The 22,210-nt window shown below is 44.6% G+C and overlaps 2 protein-coding genes across 3 annotated transcripts in view; one reads left to right on the top strand and one right to left on the bottom strand.

Moving 5' to 3' along the window:
* LOC118373312 (probable G-protein coupled receptor 160) overlaps positions 1 to 14,533 on the top strand; it is a 40,188-nt gene extending 25,655 nt beyond the window's left edge. Inside the window, exon 3 of the mRNA XM_052500494.1 lies at positions 12,096 to 14,533. The gene's annotated coding sequence lies outside the window, so the exon portion shown is untranslated. The remainder of the gene's footprint in view (positions 1 to 12,095) is intronic.
* A 761-nt stretch (positions 14,534 to 15,294) lies between these two features.
* Positions 15,295 to 17,294, bottom strand: LOC118373311 (transcription initiation factor TFIID subunit 10-like). Of its 2 annotated transcripts, none has more exons than XM_035759416.2 (5): positions 16,933 to 17,294; positions 16,473 to 16,627; positions 16,149 to 16,213; positions 15,903 to 16,017; positions 15,295 to 15,555 (listed from the first exon to the last, which is right to left on the bottom strand). In XM_035759416.2, the coding sequence occupies exons 1-5, from the start codon at positions 17,060 to 17,062 to the stop codon at positions 15,463 to 15,465; spliced, it is 558 nt and encodes a 185-aa protein (XP_035615309.1). In that variant the 5' UTR covers positions 17,063 to 17,294; the 3' UTR covers positions 15,295 to 15,462. The 2 variants fall into 2 exon arrangements, with proteins under 2 accessions (XP_035615309.1, XP_035615310.1); XM_035759417.2 differs by having other exon boundaries at positions 15,295 to 15,552; positions 16,933 to 17,289.
* Between the last annotated feature and the right edge of the window lie 4,916 nt (positions 17,295 to 22,210).

Genomic DNA, 22,210 nt, shown 5'->3' with positions numbered 1-22,210 from the left:
ATGAGGAATGGGCCAATATTCAACCAACTTAATTTGGAAGCTTGTGGAAGGCTACCCTAAACATTTGACACAAGTTACAAAACAATTTAAAGGCAATTTAAAGGCAATGCTACCAAATACTAATTGAGTGTATATAAACTTCTGGCCCACTGGGAATGTGATGAAAGAAATAAAATCTGAAATAAATCATTCTCTCAACTATTATTCTGACATTTCACATTCTTAAAATAAAGTGGTGATCCTAACTGACCTAAGACAGGGAATTTTTACTAGGATTAAATGTCAGGAATTGTGAAAAACTGAGTTTAAATGTATTTGGCTAAGGTGTATGTAAACTTCCGACTTCAACTGTACATGTACAAATGATCTCAACTAACCTGTACCCACGCACACTGACTCGGTACCGGTACTCTATGTATATAGCTTCGTTATTGTTAGGTTATTGTGTTACTTTATTTTTACGTCAATATTTTCTTTACTCAAATTGAACTGCACTGTTGGTTAAGGGCTTGTAAGTAAGCATTTCACGGTAAGGTCTATCTTTGATGTATTTGGCGTATGTGACAAATAAAGTTTGATTTGAAGTGTGTATATCTTATCAACGCTACATCTCCTTGAGGTAACTCAGAACTGTATATGCTTTCACTTCAGTCCAGTGTACAATTACCCCAACATCTATCCTTTGTTCTGATGCATTAACCAGTAAAGCAACTAACCCAACCCAACTATGGCGGTTAAATGTAGCTCCCAGACCCAACCCATCGGTATGTCTACAGTGGAATCTAGTCTTTTTCACTCTTCATGGCGTCTTCAAGCTCACCCATTATGCAGCTGGATCTCACTTCACGTGAGAAGTATGAACCCATCGAGGAGAGACATGACGATCTTTACCGACTGGAGGTGCTGTAAGGAGTACTGTGTGGACCAACAACCCCGCCTGCTGTATCATTACGTAAACTCAATCTCCAGAATTCAGCCCTGTGCTCTCGGTTATCTCCTGCTCCTCATGTGCCGCTTTCACCTGGGAATATACACACTGCAATTCATGGGCATTTCCTGACAACATAGACTCTCCCATTATGGCCAGATCACTAATTTGTGACATGTGAATAATAGCCCCCGGTACTCCCATTGGTCTCCCAGTTACCAGCTACCAAGCCATTTGGCATGAATCCTCATAAAAGTATACCCCATCAATGATACTAAAGTAATCCCTACAACTACTGACACTGCCCATGACGCATACCTCAAAATCCCTCATTTGCGCCGTAGTCATGAGCCCCCACAGATCTCCACCCCAGTCACATTCCATCCCACTTAACAGCCTCATGTAAACATTCTGTCTCAAACACTGACCTCATTTATATAATTATATTGGACATGTTATCCTTTATCACATGCCAGTATTTGTATCCAATGTGTTTATCTTAAATTAGGATGAAGTAGCCTAGGCCTTATCTAGTTAGATTGCATCATATCACCTTTTCAATATTAGTTATCAATTAATATAAAGCCATGTTATCCTGAACATCAGTGTCATTTAATATAATATGCACATGTGTGATAGTTGAATTAATTCATTGCAATGTAAGCCTACCACAGGAGGTTGGTGGAACCTTAATCGGGGAGAACGGGCTTGTGGTAATGAGTGGAATGTGGAATCTGTGGAATGGTATCAAACACATGGTTTCCAGGTGCTCCAGTCTGGTTTCCATAGCCACAAAGTCAGATTCTACAGCCACATTCTGCCTTGTGAATGACAGCATTACTTTCTTAAAGAGACAGTGCACACTTTTATAAAATAAGTGCGCTTCTTCTATGCAAATGTTGTTCAGTACAATACAATATGTTATCCTAGCAGTTGCCAATAAAATAAGTCATTAATGGAAGGGATTGTTTGTCATCTGTAGCCCCGTGAAATCAGCTAAAACAACCTCAATGCATGCACACACTCCTATTGAAGAATATGCATTCACCTGTATTGTGAATAGACCTAGGCTACATCTTGATTCACCCAGTTTATCAGTGAACATTTACCATTTAAATAAATTATTACTATTGTCGTTTTGTAGTTAGATTGGTAAAAACCAAGTCAAATTGATTGTATAATTAATTGATTCATTAATGCATACATGGCTGTCTCAAATGTATTACATTCAAATGTTCACATGTAATGATATTGAACTCAAAAGATGCCCAACGATTGAACAGAGCAGTAGCTGAGTTTATCTGTTTTTTATTTTACCTTTATTTAACCAGGCAAGTCAGTTAAGAACAAATTCTTATTTTCAACAGTGGGGTAACTGCCTTGTTCAGGAGCAGAACGACAGATTTGTACCTTGTCAATCTGGGTTTGAACTTGCAACCTTGCGGTTACTAGTCCAACACTCTGGGTTAACTGCCTGTTCAGGAGCAGAACGACAGATTTGTACCTTGTCAGCTCGGGGTTTGAACTTGCAACCTTGCGGTTACTAGTCCAACGCTCTAACCACTAGACTACCCTGCCGCGACTTTGGCTAATATGCCTCATTTGTTTGCAGTGGTATCATTGTGGTATCGAGTATTGTCATAGTAAATCTGTTATCGAAGCCAAATTCTGGTGTCATGATAAACACTACCTCCATCTGTTACCATTTTTTTCATAAAACAGCATTTCCCCTTAACCTCTAAGATTAGGTAATCCTCAGTTTCCTACATTTCCCCTTAACCTCTAAGATTAGGCAATCCTCAGTTTCCTACATTTCCCCTTAACCTCTAAGATGAGGCAATCCTCAATTTCCTACATTTCCCGTTCTGAAAGGACATATAGGCCTATAGAGAGAATCAGCAAACACACATACGCACGTCCCTGTAAAAGCACCCGTCAATCAAAGCCACCAGCATATTTCAGACACAAGCAAATATTTCTCCTTTCCTTAAAATGTATTACAAAACCTAGTCCTACCGAAATGTCACGAAAGTATGATATAAAATAATGAACTGACAAGGAAAGTATGAAGGGGACAGCTATGCTATAATATGAAGATGAAATTAACAATCATTAAAATAGAAACAAATACACACGTGTCCATAACCTTTTTATCAGCAACGCTGATTATCGAAAGGGAGTGTGTTGGAAAGTTTCTTCAAATATTGTGAGGAACTGTTATTATTTGGACAGATGAAAAAACATAATAATACTCTGTTGACTTACTGTGTGAGGTGAAGAAGAAAATTACAGAAGCCCAGCTGGGCACTTTCCTTCTTTTGACATTAAGTGAAAGCAGGCCAGGTACTTACTTCTGTGAGTGCTCATAAAAATAAATCAAAACTTGTTTCTCAGAAGTGTAGCAGGTTGTGAAATCTGCAAACTACGTTTCCACTCCGAGAATGAAAACAGTAAATTACCTTCCTTAATACATGCATTAACAGAAATTAATATAACCAAATGAGGGGGATTAATGGTAAATTGCCTGTTTTACAAATGGTAGGGTACCACATGGGCATTCATAAAAGTGCAATGCGGGCCAACACTATAGCCTAAGCTACTATTCTACTTCGAGGGGATATGAGTGCTGTAATTTTGGGGGGGTCTTGTCTAGGATGGCATATCAGCCAGGAACGGACATGATCAGCAATGATTCTTCTATGAATTAAGAAAAAGCCAGGTTGGAGAGGATGGGTGCATTGTCCATTTGAGACAACATTAGTGCTTTATAGGCATCAGAGGCAAAACAACCTTGTCCACTGCAGTTGAATAATTATTGAAAAGTCCGATAAATCAAACTTCTTTTCTTTTTAATTAGACCAATTTATTTATTTATTAGCAAGCAATGAAAATGTGCATTGTATAAAAAAGTCCACACAAATTATTGTTTTTACTTTAGTGCCATATAAACTCAGCAAAAAAAGAAACATCCTCTCAATGTCAACTGCGTTTATTTTCAGCAAACTTAACATGTGTAAATATTTGTATTAACATAACAAGACTCAACAACTGAGACATAAACTGAACAAGTTCCACAGACGTGACTAACAGAAATTGAATAATGTGTCCCTAAACAAAGGGGGGTCATAATTAAAAGTAACAGTCATTATCTGGTGTGGCCACCAGCTGCATTAAGTACTGCAGTGCATCTCCTCCTCAAAGACTGCACCAGATTTGTCCGTTCTTGCTGTGAGATGTTACCTCACTCTTCCACCAAGGCACCTGCAAGTTCCTGGACATTTCTGGGGGGAATGGCACTAGCCCTCACCCTCCGATCCAACAGGTCCCAGACGTGCTCAATGGGATTGAGATCCGGGTTCTTCGCTGGCCATGGCAGGACACTGATATTCCTGTCTTGCAGGAAATCACGCACAGAACAAGCAGTATGGCTAGTGGCATTGTCATGCTGGAGGGTCATGTCAGGATGAGCCTGCAGGAAGGGTACCACATGAGGGAGGAGGATGTCTTCCCTGTAACGCACAGCGTTGAATTTCCTGCAATGACAACAAGCTCAGTAAGATGACGTTGTGTCACACCACACCAGACTATGACAGACCCTCCACCTCCAAATTGATCCAGCTCCAGAGTACAGGCCTCGGTGTAACACTTATTCCTTCGACGATAAACGCGAATCCGACCATCACCCCTGGTGAGACAAAACCGTGACTCGTCAGTGAAGAGCACTTTTTGCCAGTCCTGTCTGGTCCAGCGACAGTGGGTTTGTGCCCGTAAGAGACGCTGTTGCCGGTGATGTCTGGTGTGGGCCTGCCTTACAACAGGCCTACAAGCCCTCAGTCCAGCCTCTCTCAGTCTATTGCGGACAGTCTGTGCACGATGGAGGGACAGTCTGAGCACTGATGTGCGTTCCTGGTGTAACTCAGGCAGTTGTTGTTGCCATCCTGTACCTGTCCCGCAGGTGTGATGTTTGGATGTACTGATCCTGTGCAGGTGTTGTTACACGTGGTCTGCCACTTCGAGGACGATCAGCTGTCCGTCCTGTCTCCCTGTAACGCTGTCTTAGGCGTCTCACAGTACGGTCATTGGAATTTATTGCCCTGGCCACATCTGCAGTCCTCATGCCATCTTGCAGCATGCCTAAGGCACATTTTCACAGATGAGTAGAGACCCTGGGCATCTTTCTTTTGGTGTTTTTCAGAGTCAGTAGAAAGGCCTCTTTAGTGTCCTAAGTTTTCATAACTGTGACCTTAATTGCCTACTGTCTGTAAGCTGTTAGTGTCTTAACGACCGTTCCACAGGTGCATGTTGATTCATTGTTTATGGTTCATTGAACAAGCATGGGAAACAGTGTTGAAACCCTTTACAATGAAGATCTGTGAAGTTATTTGGATTTTTACGAGTTATCTTTTGAAAGACAGGGTCCTGAAAAAGGGACGTTTCTTTTTTTTTTGCTGAGGTTAGCTTATAGTGCTCTACACCCCTGCGCATCTAGCAGATTAGCTGCTTGAGCAAAGGACAGTTGGATAGAAGAGGAATGAAAGTTAATAAATCCTCAAACGAATGTAGGCCTATATGTAAACGGTTTAATGGTTATTTTATTTTCATCCATAACCATTAGTTACACCGTCACAGCCCTGACGCTGACTAGGCTAGAGAGTTACACTGTCACAGCCCTGACGCTGACTAGGCTAGGAGAGTTACACCGTCACAGCCCTGACGCTGACTAGGCTAGGAGAGTTACACCGTCACAGCCCTGACGCTGACTAGGCTAGGAGAGTTACACCATCACAGCCCTGACGCTGACTAGGCTAGGAGAGTTACACCGTCACAGCCCTGACGCTGACTAGGCTAGGAGAGTTACACCGTCACAGCCCTGACGCTGACTAGGCTAGGAGAGTTACACCGTCACAGCCCTGACGCTGACTAGGCTAGGAGAGTTACACCGTCACAGCCCTGATGTTGACGAGGCTAGGAGAGTTACACCGTCACAGCCCTGACGCTGACTAGACTAGGAGAGTTACACCGTCACAGCCCTGACGCTGACTAGACTAGGAAAGTTACACCGTCACAGCCCTGACGCTGAGCATGCTAGGAGAGTTACACCATCACAGCCCTGACGCTGAGCAGGCTAGGAGAGTTACACCGTCACAGCCCTGACGCTGACTAGGCTAGGAGAGTTACACCATCACAGCCCTGACGCTGACGAGGCTAGGAGAGTTACACCGTCACAGCCCTGACGCTGAGCAGGCTAGGAGAGTTACACCGTCACAGCCCTGATGCTGACTAGGCTAGGAGAGTTACACCATCACAGCCCTGACTGACTAGGCTAGGAGAGTTACACCGTCACAGCCCTGACGCTGACTAGGCTAGGAGAGTTACACCGTCACAGCCCTGACGCTGACTAGGCTAGGAGAGTTACACGTTACAGCCCTGACGCTGACGAGGCTAGGAGAGTTACACCGTCACCGCCCTGACGCTGACTAGGCTAGGAGAGTTACACCGTCACAGCCCTGACGCTGACTAGGCTAGGAGAGTTACACGTCACAGCCCTGACGCTGACGAGGCTAGGAGAGTTACACCATCACAGCCCTGATGCTGACGAGGCTAGGAGAGTTACACTGTCACAGCCCTGACGCTGAGCAGGCTAGAGAGTTACACCATCACAGCCCTGACGTTGACGAGGCTAGGTGAGTTACACCGTCACAGCCCTGACGCTGAGCAGGCTAGGAGAGTTACACCGTCACAGCCCTGACGTTGATGAGGCTAGGAGAGTTACACCGTCACAGCCCTGACGCTGATATAATAATAATAATATTGACTAGACTAGGAGAGTTACACGTCACAGCCCTGACGCTGACTAGGCTAGGAGAGTTACACGGTCACAGCCCTGACGCTGACGAGGCTAGGAGAGTTACACCGTCACAGCCCTGACGCTGAGCAGACTAGGAGAGTTACACCGTCACAGCCCTGACGTTGATGAGGCTAGGAGAGTTACACCGTCACAGCCCTGACGCTGACTAGGCTAGGAGAGTTACACCGTCACAGCCCTGACGCTGACTAGGCTAGGAGAGTTACACCATCACAGCCCTGACGCTGACTAGGCTAGGAGAGTTACACCATCACAGCCCTAATGCTGACTTAGGAGACCCTTAGTATGTACATTTGTTTCAAGCCATTACTAAACACCAGTGGTACATAAACACCACCTCCTCAGAGGGGGAAGGGGAGGGCCATCCTCCTCAGTGAATTTCATTTAAAAAAGTTTTAGATAAAACTATACTAAATACACAGTTGAAGTTGGAAGTTCACATACAACTTAGCCAAATCCATTTAAACTCAGTTTTTCACAATTCCTGACATTTAATCCTAGTAAATATTCCCTGTCTTAGGTCAGTTAGGATCACCACTTTATTTTAAGAAAGTGAAATGTCAGAATAATAGTAGAGAGAATGATTTATTTCAGATTTTATTTCTTTCATCACATTCCCAGTGGGTCAGAAGTTTACATACACTCAATTAGTATTTGATAGTATTGCCTTTAAATTGTTTAACTTGGGTTGAACATTTCGGGTTGCGTTCCACAAGCTTCCCACAATAAGTTGGGTGAATTTTGGCCCATTCCTCCTGACAGAGCTGATGTAACTGAATCAGGTTTGTAGGCCTCCTTGCTCGCACACACTTTTTCAGATCTGCCCACAAATGTCAGGGATTTGTGATGGCCACTCCAATACCTTGACTAAGTTGTCCTTAAGCCATTTTGCCACAACTTTGGAAGTAGGCTTGGGGTCATTGTCCATTTGGAAGACTCATTTGCGACCAAGCTTCCTGACTGATGTCTTGAGATGATGTCAAGCACAGAGGCACTGAGTTGGAAGGTAGGCCTTGAAATACATCCACAGGTACATCTCCAATTGACTCAAATTATGTAAATTAGCAGAAGCTTCTAAAGCCATGACATAATTTTCTGGAATTTTCCAAGCTGTTTAAAAGCACAGTCAACTTAGTGTATGTAAAACGTCTGACCCGCTGGAATTGTGATACAGTGAATTATAAGTGAAATAATCTGTCTGTAAACAATTGTTGGAAAAATTATTTGTGTCATGCACAAAGTAGATGTCCTAACCGACTTGCCAAAACTATAGTTTGTTAACACGACATTTGTGGAGTGGTTGAAATACGAGTTTTAATGACTCCAACATAAGTGTATTTAAACTTCTGACTTCAACTGCATATTTACGTCACCAAATAATTGTTTAAAACACAGTTTTGCAATGAAGGTCTACAGTAGCCTCAACAGCACTCTCTGGGGTAGCACCATGGTGTAGCATGAACTTGCAGCATGAACTGACATGTTGTCCACCCAATCAAATGATCAGTGAATGAATCTAGTACTGAAAGCCTAAGCTACAGCTAGCTAGCATTGCGGTGCTTAAAATGTGGTGAGCAGTTGACTCAAAGTTGACTCACTTTCAGTTAGCAAATGTAGCTATAGTTAAGCCTACACAAGCACCTCGCTCAAACAGAGAGTGATGCTCGGTTAGCTAGCTGGCTATGGCTATCCAACACTGGAATTCTTCCAAGTCAAGTTAATAGCTATGTTGACTATGATGTTAGCTAATATGGTGACAACGACGTAGGATGTGTGTAGCGGTAATGATATGAAGGTTTGGCTTGGAAAGTTTTTTTTTTACCTGGTCACAGACAGTTGTTGTGTGAAGTTGTCACTGAAGTCCACAAGCGAAGGAAAAAGGTGTGAGGAGGATAGCGCGTAGATGGGAGACAGAATTATACAACGAGTGTCACGCCTTGGTCTTAGTATTTTGTGTTTTCGTTATTTATTTGGTCAGGCCAGGGTGTGACATGGGTTTATTTTGTGGTGTGTTTTTGTATTGGGGTTTAGTAGGTATTGGGATTGTGGTTGAGTAGGGTTGTCTAGCATAGTCTATGGCTGCCTGAGGTGGTTCTCAATCAGCGTCAGGTGATTCTCGTTGACTCTGATCGGGAACCATATTTAGGTAGACTGGGTTTCACTGTGTGTTTGTGGGTGATTGTTCCTGTCTCTGTGTTTGTGTTCACAAGATAGGCTGTATAGGTTTTCACGTTTCGTTTGTTGTTTTGTTTATTAAGTTATTTCATGTATTGTTCATTTTTTATTAAAGAACATGAGTAACCACCACGCCGCATTTTGGTCCGACTCTCTTTCAACAGACGAACGCCCTTACAGAATCACCCACCACACCCGGACCGAGTGGCATGGTAACAGGCAACAGCGACAGCAGAAGCAGCGAAAGGAGGAACGGACATGGGAGGATGAATTGTTCGGAGAAGGACCCTGGGATCAGCCTGAGAATATCGCCGCCCCAAAGAAGAACTGGAGGCGGCGAGAGCTGAGAGGCACTGGTATGAGGAGAAGCAACAGCGGCAGCAGGAGCAACAATATAGGGACTACACTACTTGGGAGGAAATAGACAGGTGGGTGGTCGACCCAGACAGAGTGCCGGAGCCCGCCTGGGATTCGCTGGAGCAGTGCGAAGCAGGTTATAGGAGAATGGAGTTGGAGAGACAAGCACGGCGGCGCAGATGGAAGCCCGAGAGTCAGCCCCAAAAATGTATTGGGGGGCTCAGGGAGAGTGTGGCAGAGTCAAGAGTCAGACCTGAGCCAACTCTCCTTGTTTATCGTGAGGAGCCAAGGAGGAGACCAGAACCAGAGCCGGTGTTAGAGGTGAGCGAAGCAGAGACTGTGAAGGAGTTAATGGGGAAAGTGGAGGAGAGAGTAATGAGGGAGTTGCTAGTTTGGTGCTTTAGGTACGATATTCGTCCCACGGAGTGTGTCGGGGATTTGATGGCACCTGGGTCAGCGCTCCATACTCGTCCTGAGGTGCGTGTTAGTCGGCTGGTGAAAATTGTGCCAGCCTCACGCACTAGGCCTCCTGTGTACCTACCTAGCCTTGCACGTCCTGTGCCAGCCTTGCTCTCAGGCTCTCCAGTACACCTTCACGGTCCGATCCATCCTGTGCCACCTTTACACACCAGTCCTCCGGTGGTAGCTCCCCACACCAGTCTTCCTGTGCGTGTCCTCGGTCCAGTTCCACCAGTGCCAGCACCACGCATCAGGCCTACAGTGTGCCTCGCCTCTCCAGCGCTGCCGGAGTCTCCCGCCTGTCTAGCGCTATCAGAGCCTTCCTTCTCTCTAGCGCTGTCGGAGCCTCCTGCCTGTTCAGCGCAGCCAGCACTTTCCTCCTCTCCTGCGCTGCTGGAGTCTCCTGCCTGTTTAGCGCAGCCAGAGCTGCCAGCCTGCATGAAGCAGCCAGAACTGCCAGTCTGCATGGAGCAGACAGAACTGCCAGTCTGCATGGAGCAGCCAGAGCTGCCAGTCTGCATGGAGCAGCCAGAGCTGCCAGTCTGCATGGAGCAGCCAGAGCTGCCAGTCTGCATGGAGCAGCCAGAGCTGCCAGTCTGCTTAGAGCTGCCAGTCTGCATGGAGCAGCCAGAGCAGCTAGATCCGCCAGTCAGCCATGATCTTCCAGATCTGCCAGTCAGCCATGATCTTCCAGATCTGCCAGTCAGCCATGATCTTCCAGATATGCCAGTCAACCAGACTCTTCCAGATCTGCCAGTCAACCAGACTCTTCCAGATCTGCCAGTCAACCAGACTCTTCCAGATCTGCCAGTCAACCAGACTCTTCCAGATCCGCCAGCCAGCCAGGATCTGCCAGAGCCAACTACCTGCCTGAGCTTCCTCTCAGTACTGAACTTCCTCTCAGTACTGGGCTTCCTCTCATTACTGGGCTTCCCTCAGTCCCGAGCTTCCCCCTCAGTCCCGAGCTTCCCAACAGTCCCGAGCTTCCCAACAGTCCCGAGCTTCCCTCAGTCCCGAGCTTCCACCTCAGTCTAGTGGGGTCCTTGGTGAGGGTTATTAGGCCAAGGTTGGCGGCGAGGGTCGCCAATCAAAGGACGCGTTACAGGGGACTAAGACTTGGTTGGAGTGGGGTCCACGTCCCGAGCCGGAGCCGCCACCGTGGACAGACGCCCACCCGGACCCTCCCCTATGGGTTTAGGTGTGCGGCCGGGAGTCCGCACCTTGGGGGGGGGTTCTGTCACGCCTTGGTCTTAGTATTTTGTGTTTTCTTTATTTATTTGGTCAGGCCAGGGTGTGACATGGGTTTATTTTGTGGTGTGTTTTTGTATTGGGGTTTAGTAGGTATTGGGATTGTGGTTGAGTAGGGTTGTCTAGCATAGTCTATGGCTGCCTGAGGTGGTTCTCAATCAGCGTCAGGTGATTCTCGTTGACTCTGATCGGGAACCATATTTAGGTAGACTGGGTTTCACTGTGTGTTTGTGGGTGATTGTTCCTGTCTCTGTGTTTGTGTTCACAAGATAGGCTGTATAGGTTTTCACGTTTCGTTTGTTGTTTTGTTTATTAAGTTATTTCATGTATCGTTAATTTTTTATTAAAGAACATGAGTAACCACCACGCCGCATTTTGGTCCAACTCTCTTTCAACAGACGAACACCGTTACAACGAGCAAAGTGATCATGCTCTTTGTATGTGAAAGTGAACTGTGTTTGCGGGTGATCAAGGGTGTATTCATTCCTCTGATTCTGTTGAAAAATGTTTCTTAAATGGAAGCAAATGGAACTGGGAGAAACATACCTGAATTTGTCCAATAGAAACTGCAAGAGTGTGTAAGGTGGTATTGAATGTGTCACTGTCTGTCACCTTGATTACACAAATTTCTCCCTCAACCTGTGCATCTACGTTGTAAACTTCCAATTGTAGGCGAGGTTATAGCAACCTCATCATGGGTATAGGGGAAATTGAAGTATCATGTAGTAGCCTAAACCTATCGATGTTACATTGAGCTGTGTGAATGGAATATGAATATGAATGACAGTCTTCGAATATGCTGTAATAGAAATAAGGCCATACTCATAAAAAAAATTGTCCTCCCTAATGGTAATTTTAAATGGCACCAACCGGCACTGCTACACACCTTGATCTGTTTCACTTGTCCTTGTGATTGTCTCCACCCCTTCCAGATGTCTCTTATTTTCCCCAGTGTATTTATCCCTGTGTTTCCTGTCCCCGTGCCACTTTGTCTTGTCCTGTTAAGTCAACCAGCATGGTTTTCTCATGCTCCTGCTTTTTCTTATCTTTATTTTTCTACAGTAGTCCTCCTGGTTTTGACCCTGGCTTGCCCTGACTCTGTACCCACCTGCTTGACTATTCTGCCTGCCACTCTGTACCTCCTGGACTCTGACCTTGTTATGAACTTTTTGCCTGTCCCTTGGATACTAATACATATCAGAGACTCAAACCATCTGCCTCCCGTGTCTGCGGGAAATGTGCAAGGAGATAACTAGGTATGCATGCAAATTCTGGTCCATTCATGCAGTAACGTTATGGCTTTTTTTTAAAAATTGATTGTCAAATCACATTTTATTTGTCACATGCGCCGAATACAATACAACACTTACAAGTCCTTAACCAACAATGCAGTTTTAAGAAAATAGAGTTAAGAAAAGATTGACTAAGTAAATGAAATAACACAAAATAACAATGAGGCTATATACAGGGGGTAACGGTACCCAGTCAATATGTGGGGGTACAGGTAAATTGTTAGAACAGATGTTTACATAGGGTATAGATAGCTAACGTTAGCGAACTTTAAAGTCGACTTCGTCTAAACATCAGACTGTTACCATGGTTACTCCATGGATTATCAGTCGCCCTAAAAAAGACGTCATAGTCTTCACCATCCAGAATGTTTACATTTGTTTTACCAGTTGTACATACTGTTTGTTCTTTTGTCAGTATGAGATGGGATCCACAGGAAAGGGTTGTTTACCCAACTTTTTGTGGCGCTAGTAGGTTGTCACTTGTATTTTCAAGCCTTTCAAGCGTTGCAGGTGATGCACAATATGTCAACAATAATGGCCGAATGTAACCAAATGTAGTGCACAAAGGCACGTTTCCTTGCAAATCAGTTGTGGTTCGTTTAGGCTCGGCCATATCGTGAAAGTGTTTGTCACTGTCAAATTGCATCAGTATATACGATGTATTCGGGAAAGTATTCAGACCATTTGACTTATTCCACATTTTGTTACAGCCTTATTGTTAAATTGATTAAATAGTTTCCCCCCCTCATTAATCAACACACAATACCCCATAACGGCAAAGCAAAAATAGAATTTCATAAATATTTGCACATTTAAAAAAAACGTAAATATCACATTTACATAAGTATTCAGACCATTTACTCAGTACTTTGTTGAAGCACCTTTGGCAGTGATTACAGCCGTGAGTTTTTTTTGGTATGGTGCGACAAGCTTGGCACACCTGTATTTGGGGGTTCTCAAATTCTTCTCTGCAGATCCTCTCAAGCTCTGTCAGGTTGGATGGGGAGTGTCGCTGCACAGATATTTTCAGGTCTCTCCAGATATGTTCGATCGGGTTCAAGTCCGTGCTCTGGCTGAGCCACTCAAGGACATTCAGAGACATGCCCCAAAGCCGCTACCGCATTGTCTTGGCTGTGTGCTTAGGGTCGTTGTCCTGTTGGAAGGTACCCTTCGCCCCACTCTGAGGTCCTGAGAGATCTGAAGCAGGTTTTCATCAAGGATCTCTCTGTCCTTTGCTCTGTTCATCTTTCCCTCAACCCTGACGGGTCTCCCAGTCCCTGCCGCTGAAAAACATCCCCACAGCATGATGCTGCTACCACCATGCTTCACTGTAGGGATGGTGCCAGGTTTCCTCCAGACGTGATGCTTGGCATTATCAGACCGGAGAATCTTGTTCCTCATGGTCTGAGTTCTTTAAGTGCCTTTTGGCAAACTCCAAGTGGACTGTCGTGTACCTTTTACTGAGGAGTGGCTTCCGTCTGGCCACTCTACCATAAAGGCCTGATTGGTGTAGTGCTGCAGAGATGGTTGTCCTTCTGAACGTGTATGTCGATTAAGGCAGCCCCCCGCACCTCTCTGATTCAGAGGGGTTGGGTTAAATGCGAAAGACGCAATTCATTTGAAGGCATTCAGTTGTACAACTGACTAGGTAACCCCATTTCCTTCCCCTTCTGGAAGGTTCTTCCATCTCCACAGAGGAACTCTGGAGCTCTGTCAGAGTGACCATTGGGTTCTTTGTGACCTCCCTGACCAAGGCCCTTCTCACCCGATTGCTCAGTTTGGCCAGGCGTCCAGCTCTAGGAACTTCCTCCATTTAAGAATGATGGAGGCCACTGTGTTCTTGGGGACTTTCAATGCTGCAGAAATGTTTTGGTACACTTCCCCAGATTGGTGCCTCGACACAATCCTGTCTCGGAGCTCTACGGTCAATTCCTTTGACCTCATGGCTTAGTTTTGGCTCTGACATGCGCTGCCAACTGTGGGACCTTATATAGACAGTTGTGAGCCTTTCCAAATCATGTCCAATCAATTGAATAGACCACAGGTGGACTCCAATCAAGTTGTAGAAACATCAAAGATGATCAATAGAAACAGGATGCACCTGTGCTCAATTTCGAGTCTCATAGCAAAGGGTCTGAATACTTATGCAAATAAGATCTCTTTTTTATTTATTTGCAAACATTTTAAAAAACTGTTTTCGCTTAGTCATTATGGGGTATAATCTGCAAATAAATTCATTAAAAATCCTACAATGTGATTTTCTGATTTTCTTTTTCTCATTGTCTGTCATAGTTTAAGTGTACCTATGATGAAAATTACAGCCCTCTCATCTTTTTAAGTGAGTCAGCCACAATTGGTGGCTGACTAAATACTTTTATGCCCCACTGTGTGTGTGTGTGTATATATATACACACACACAGTGTATATAAAAATTAAAAACATAACTACCAACCACATTTTTTATTTATCCTTTATTTGACTAGGCAAGTCAGTTAAGAACACATTCTTTATAATAATGTCTGAAGTTACAGGCATAGATCTTATAAGTTGTGCTATGATATAATAGCAGTCAGTTAACATGACCTTCATGAATTATGAAGGCTTTATGTCATTTTTTTATTATTACATAAATGATTCCAATTCACAAAATGTGATGTTAGCCAATTAAGATTCTCATTAAACAAAATGTATAAAATCTCCTAAGCCTGTGTATACCACATACCTTATTTTCAGCATTTGTCCAAAAACACCATTTATTTTCTTCATAGGCTTTGTCCAACGAACCATGGGGGAGTTAGTGCCTACAAAGACACTTTCTCTCTTACCGACTGCCCCCACTCAACCTATGGTTAAATACTATTTTTAGTACTGTTACACCATCCTGATAAATAGTTTACCAACAACTCTTCCCCTTGTTATCACCAGACTACATAAACAAAAAGGCAACAAAGCACAAAGTCAGAAATAAGTCATTGTTTAACATTTTATTTGTATCGATAAAATAGTACAAGATCAAAATTCCACATGAAGCAAAGTATGCCCTACTTAAAAAAAAAACAGAACAGTGACTGCAATTAATATTCTACTGACATCTGAACCATGATCATAGGGGGTTGCGACAGTGCAAGACCAATTTCCTATGTGAAGTAATGAGGTTTCTTTACGTTGATGCCATACTCAGAAAGGGCAGGGGAGAGGTCCTCCATGGTCAGTGTGTACTTCTTGTCCTGCTTTGGGAGGAAAGAGGTGGGAGGACAGAGTGAGAAACCAATCAAAAAGATAAAAACCGCATTCATACTTGTGCATGAATCATTCTGTGCATCTCACATTAACAACAGTTCGTTCATGTGTTAATTTCATGGGAAATGGAAAAAGAGCCTGTGGTGAGACTTTTTTGGGGGAAGACGTTAACCAAGGCGACACTCCATCTTAACTTCTTTACATTTACTGGATTGGCTGAACAGGGCAGAAGAGAACCTCCCCCGACCGTTTTTCTCTCTCGTCTGGACCAGTAAGAAAGAAACGCTGCTCATGTGTTTCTTTTACGCCTGCAACGTTAGGTTAGAAATGTACTAACCTTTGTCTTGTTCCTGGAGCTCCCCGAGGCAGTTCCCTTCATTTTACAGTGCTGCAGGGCATCGTTAGCAATGTCCGAGATGAACTTCTGAGCCGCGAGGGAGACGAGACGGATTCTGAAAATGATGGACATAAATAATGTTCACGTTTGGCGCGCACGTGAGTAAATATTGAATTGAACTGGTGTAAAAGCTGAAATAGATGGGAGAGGACTCTTGGCAGTTAAGGAGCTAAGAAGCATGCTTACATTCGCGGATCAGATGCCTCAAAGCCGGCCCGGTTGAGATAGTAGCCTGTCACTGCATCAGGGATCTGGCAAAAACATGGTAGAGGTTGAACTGAAGTCATTGCAATTAGTTGGTTTTTTTGGTACACTAGCATCTCACAATAGACACCAGAGGACATTTACATGCTAAGTGAATCAGAGGCACCTGTTAACTACATAACCCAAATATGCATTATGTATATGGACCAAGCGACTGTTGACGTCAGCCTAGGTATGTGAAAAAAGTAATGTACATTTGTATTTTTTTTAAACAAAGATTACTCCAATTAAGGGGGTTTGACTCACTGTAGGAGTGTAGTCCTCCAATTGCATAAGAAAGTCAGCTAGTGGTGTGGTTGTGATTACAGGCTTCACGTCGCCGTTGGCAATGCCAGTAGGCACATACACGCCGTTGGACACGGATGTGCCAGATGGTGTGGCCATGGCAGCGGTGGTTGGGGCTGAAACAAATAAAGAGAAATGCATGGTTTAATATCTTTCTAAATGTAGTTAAGATGTTGATAGCCAAGGTCCAGCAGTGGTCTAAGACAGTGTTTCACAAAGCAGCAAGCAATGAACAGGACTAGCTCTAAGGTGGTTCTCCAGTTCTGCACAGTGCTATATGGTGTGGGCCACTGTACTTAAACAATTTCGACAAAAAGTTCTAACCTAGCTACAGTAGACAGCAGACCAGTAATTGGTGTAACCATGTATTAAGCCAGCTCATAAAGCTGTTCATAACCTCAAAACTCGTCTGAATACTTACAATTACTTATGGCAACCGAGGGTATGCTGCTGACGTTAATTGCTGCATTGTTGTTAGTGAGGCAATTATTGGATGTCGAGGAATTTGAAGAGCCCCCTGTCATGACTGGCTGTGGAGTATCAACGTTCATGTTTGTCACTGGCTGCACCGCAGTTCGCTTGGTAAAATGGCCAAAGTAACAAAATTAAGTTTGCTTGCTGAAGTGAAAGGATTCAATTGAGTGCCAAAAATAACATTTTACGATAGTTTATGGGCAAATAAAGAAAAGTAAGATCCTTCATCCACTATTACCTAGCCTGCGAAACTGTTTGTCTTGTTTTTTTCGCGTTCCGTGTGCTTCGATTTCAAAGTCCGGCGTAAACATCTCTTGTGCTTCTAATGGTTCCCCCCAGGAAAATATGCGCAGATTTTCATCCACCATGGCGAATCGATTGGACACACTGAAGAAGACACCACCACATGTGTGAGGTGGTTTAGTTTATCTACTGTAGCTTATATTGTATGCAAACGTTTCTAGAATAAATATATAGATTAAGATGTTTCTGATTTTCACGTTTTATGAACACAGTCATGTATAGCCCAAAGGCCGGTAGGTGGCGATATTGAGTCGTACGATGAAACGACCTAGAGCTCGAGAGTTACTAGTCCTTTAAAATTATGTACATGCGCCGAATCCAACAGGTGTAGACATTGCCGTTAAATGCTTACTTGTGAGTTAGAATAGTAGCAATAAAGTAAATACTAAACGCTTGAGAAGTTTGTCTATTTAACCTTCATTTAACAAGTCAGTTAAGAACACATTGTTATTTACACTGACTGCCTACCCCGGCCCTATGGACGGTCGGATGTGATACAGGTTTCCTCAGTGGGTCGTGGCAGATAGGTTGCCAGCATCCTCCTTTATATGGCCTCACAGGTCTCCATAATACACTGAGACACTGTCTGGAATCCAAGACGATAGGTAAAGGCCAGGTTGCAAATAGAGTCTCCAGATGCCAAGTACCTGTAATGACAAAATAAATGTTTTGCTATTGGTTAGCATTCATGTATATTTGACTCTTCATAGATGTTGAATTGCGCAAAACCAGATGGAAGTCCCTCTGTGACACTTTAAGGCATCTACGGAAGGCCCCATTTATTTAAAAAGATTGCAGTCAGAGTGTAGTATAACAGCAATACACTGCAATATAACTGCAGTATGCTGCAAATACTTTTTTTAATACAGTAATTTTGCAGTGTAGCTGCAGTATAACTGCAGTTCACTGTAGTTATTCTGCAATTGCTTTGTCCAAAATAGCAGTCGACTGCAGTTACTGCACTTTTACTGCTGTTTCAAAACGGCAATCTTTTTTTGTAAGGGCCAACTTATCGGACCTGGGGAACCAATCAGAAAGAATGGAGATAAATGAAAATGTTATCATTCGTGATACCTTACGTCCAGCCAAGAAGGTACGTTATAATATACCTTTGAATTGATTGCACTGAATTCCAAACCTAAAGGTTTGCAGTATTGCTGGCCTTATTTCCTACCTCAAATCAAATAAAATGTATTTATATAGCCCTTCGTACATCAGCTGATATCTCAAAGTGCTGTACAGAAACCCAGCCTAAAGTAACTACTAAAATTACCTACAAGTAACTACTTGATTGATTAATATCAACTGGTGTCCCATTTCTGAATTAGTGATTATATAGGCCTATAGATTATGAATCAGTTCCTTATTATGGAAGAATTATGAAAACATGCAGTGTTAGGCTTTGTGGCCCAGATTTGAGAAATATGATTAATTGAGCCTGGTCAGAGGGTTCTAAAGTTTACGTAAACACATTTTACTTTTTATGCCGACCTATTTTCCACTCGAGGCAACCACGGTCTTGCAAATGCTGATTCGCCTCAGTCCCAACTTGTGGAGCCTGATGACACTGAGGACCACGTGGGCTCCCCGAGCCATGACCCTGTGCTTCAGATGCCTGAACAACAGTCAAGACCAACCACTACAGACACGGCTCAAGACGAGGCATTTGTGCACAGCCTTGTACCAGGGCTGAAGAAAATAGGATGAAACAAGGGATGTCTGAAGGTGCAACTACTATCATTGATTGTAAAGTGGGATGACCAGCAGACAACACCTCTGCCACAACCTCCACCATGGCTCTTCAGTGCTCTACACGGAAGAGGTGGACTGCAACCTATGATGTACGGCCAGCCCAGGGATCAATACTCACTACAACCTAGGTCTCCAACACATAACTTGGATGGATAACTTGGCTTAAGTACATTCTCTCAAGAGAGCTGGGACAGAGATTCACAGTCACATCAATATTCCCCTCCCAAAACACAGATCCCAGTTTGCGTATACAGGATTGTTTTAGAGGAATGATAATCTCATACTCGGCAAACGTCAAATCTGAATTTGAAATGTATATAAATTCCTATTTTGGAAAAAGCCCATAATACATCTTTACAAAGTAAAGAAGAAAATCAATGTCTGAACTTAAGCAAGGATATTGTATTTTACTTTTGAAGAGAGCCAACAGATTAAACTCAAATAAAGGATACTATTCAATATAAAATACACCTGATAGCTTGCAACCCTCACAAAATGAATAGACTCAATAACGCCAAACCAGTTTATTTTAAAAGGTTACAAATGCTTTAATTAGAAACAATTAATACCATTTTTAAAAGCTTCTATGAAAATGTATATACATCAGAATTAAACAGTTGTACTGATCCTACAGCCTTCTAAGACTCAATAACCCTAAAACAACTTTCAGCAGACAAAAAAGAATCACACAAAATAGAAATAGAATATTGTACACTGTTATAACATTTGCGTGGAGAAAAGCACCATGTATGGATGGCTTTCCCATAAAATTTTATTTGACAGTCTGGGACAAAGTAGCACCCCTATTTACTGAAATGATGACACACATGTCACTCAATTCAGTCCTTCCGAGTTCCATGTATCAAAGACTAATCCCTAATCTGGTGGTCCCAGCGCGCACGACCCACGTGGAGTTCCAGGTCTCCAGTAGCCTCTGGAACTGCCGATCTGCGGCCAACAAGGCAGAGTTCATCTCAGCCTATGCCTCCCTCCAGTCCCTCGACTTCTTGGCACTGACGGAAACATGGATCACCACAGATAACACTGCTACTCCTACTGCTCTCTCTTCGTCCGCCCACGTGTTCTCGCACACCCCGAGAGCTTCTGGTCAGCGGGGTGGTGGCACCGGGATCCTCATCTCTCCCAAGTGGTCATTCTCTCTTTCTCCCCTTACCCATCTGTCTATCGCCTCCTTTGAATTTCATGCTGTCACAGTTACCAGCCCTTTCAAGCTTAACATCCTTATCATTTATCGCCCTCCAGGTCCCCTCGAAGAGTTCATCAATGAGCTTGATGCCTTGATAAGCTCCTTTCCTGAGGACGGCTCACCTCTCACAGTTCTGGGCGACTTTAACCTCCCCACGTCTACCTTTGACTCATTCCTCTCTGCCTCCTTCTTTCCACTCCTCTCCTCTTTTGACCTCACCCTCTCACCTTCCCCCCCTACTCACAAGGCAGGCAATACGCTCGACCTCATCTTTACTAGATGCTGTTCTTCCACTAACCTCATTGCAACTCCCCTCCAAGTCTCCGGACCACTACCTTGTATCCTTTTCCCTCTCGCTCTCATCCAACACTTCCCACACTGCCCCTACTCGGATGGTATCGCGCCGTCCCAACCTTCGCTCTCTCTCCCCCGCTACTCTCTCCTCTTCCATCCTATCATCTCTTCCCTCTGCTCAAACCTTCTCCAACCTATCTCCTGATTCTGCCTCCTCAACCCTCCTCTCCTCCCTTTCTGCATCCTTTGACTCTCTATGTCCCCTATCCTCCAGGCCGGCTCGGTCCTCCCCTCCCGCTCCGTGGCTCGATGACTCATTGCGAGCTCACAGAACAGGGCTCCGGGCAGCCGAGCGGAAATGGAGGAAAACTCGCCTCCCTGCGGACCTGGCATCCTTTCACTCCCTCCTCTCTACATTTTCCTCCTCTGTCTCTGCTGCTAAAGCCACTTTCTACCACTCTAAATTCCAAGCATCTGCCTCTAACCCTAGGAAGCTCTTTGCCACCTTCTCCTCCCTCCTGAATCCTCCTCCCCCTCCCCCCTCCTCCCTCTCTGCAGATGACTTCGTCAACCATTTTGAAAAGAAGGTCGACGACATCCGATCCTCGTTTGCTAAGTCAAACGACACCGCTGGTTCTGCTCACACTGCCCTACCCTGTGCTCTGACCTCTTTCTCCCCTCTCTCTCCAGATGAAATCTCGCGTCTTGTGACGGCCGGCCGACCAACAACCTGCCCGCTTGACCCTGTCCCCTCCTCTCTTTTCCAGACCATTTCCGGAGACCTTCTCCCTTACCTCACCTCGCTCATCAACTCATCCCTGACCGCTGGCTACGTCCCTTCCGTCTTCAAGAGAGCGAGAGTTGCACCCCTTCTGAAAAAACCTACACTCGATCCCTCCGATGTCAACAACTACAGACCAGTATCCCTTCTTTCTTTTCTCTCCAAAACTCTTGAACGTGCCGTCCTTGGCCAGCTCTCCCGCTATCTCTCTCAGAATGACCTTCTTGATCCAAATCAGTCAGGTTTCAAGACTAGTCATTCAACTGAGACTGCTCTTCTCTGTATCACGGAGGCGCTCCGCACTGCTAAAGCTAACTCTCTCTCCTCTGCTCTCATCCTTCTAGACCTATCGGCTGCCTTCGATACTGTGAACCATCAGATCCTCCTCTCCACCCTCTCCGAGTTGGGCATCTCCGGCGCGGCCCACGCTTGGATTGCGTCCTACCTGACAGGTCACTCCTACCAGGTGGCGTGGCGAGAATCTGACTCCTCACCACGCGCTCTCACCACTGGTGTCCCCCAGGGCTCTGTTCTAGGCCCTCTCCTATTCTCGCTATACACCAAGTCACTTGGCTCTGTCATAACCTCACATGGTCTCTCCTATCATTGCTATGCAGACGACACACAATTAATCTTCTCCTTTCCCCCTTCTGATGACCAGGTGGCGAATCGCATCTCTGCATGTCTGGCAGACATATCAGTGTGGATGACGGATCACCACCTCAAGCTGAACCTCGGCAAGAGGAGCTGCTCTTCCTCCCGGGGAAGGACTGCCCGTTCCATGATCTCGCCATCACGGTTGACAACTCCATTGTGTCCTCCTCCCAGAGCGCTAAGAACCTTGGCGTGATCCTGGACAACACCCTGTCGTTCTCAACTAACAAAAAG

This window comes from Oncorhynchus keta, unplaced genomic scaffold (assembly GCF_023373465.1).
Source record: "Oncorhynchus keta strain PuntledgeMale-10-30-2019 unplaced genomic scaffold, Oket_V2 Un_contig_10789_pilon_pilon, whole genome shotgun sequence".
NCBI classification, from domain to species: Eukaryota; Metazoa; Chordata; class Actinopteri; order Salmoniformes; family Salmonidae; genus Oncorhynchus; species Oncorhynchus keta.
The sequence above is the reverse complement of the archived record's forward strand: the minus strand, read 5'-3'. Positions and strand labels throughout refer to the sequence as shown.

Excerpts from the sequence above, each read along its gene's own strand:
- LOC118373311 (XM_035759416.2), bottom strand. The coding sequence starts at position 17,062 with ATGAACGTTGATACTCCACAGCCAGTCATGACAGGGGGCTCTTCAAAT. Across the intron at positions 16,628-16,932 it reads CTCGGTTGCCATAAGTAATT|CCCCAACCACCGCTGCCATG; the intron begins GTAAGTATTCAG and ends TATTTGTTTCAG. Across the intron at positions 16,214-16,472 it reads TGGAGGACTACACTCCTACA|ATCCCTGATGCAGTGACAGG; the intron begins GTGAGTCAAACC and ends TGTTTTTGCCAG.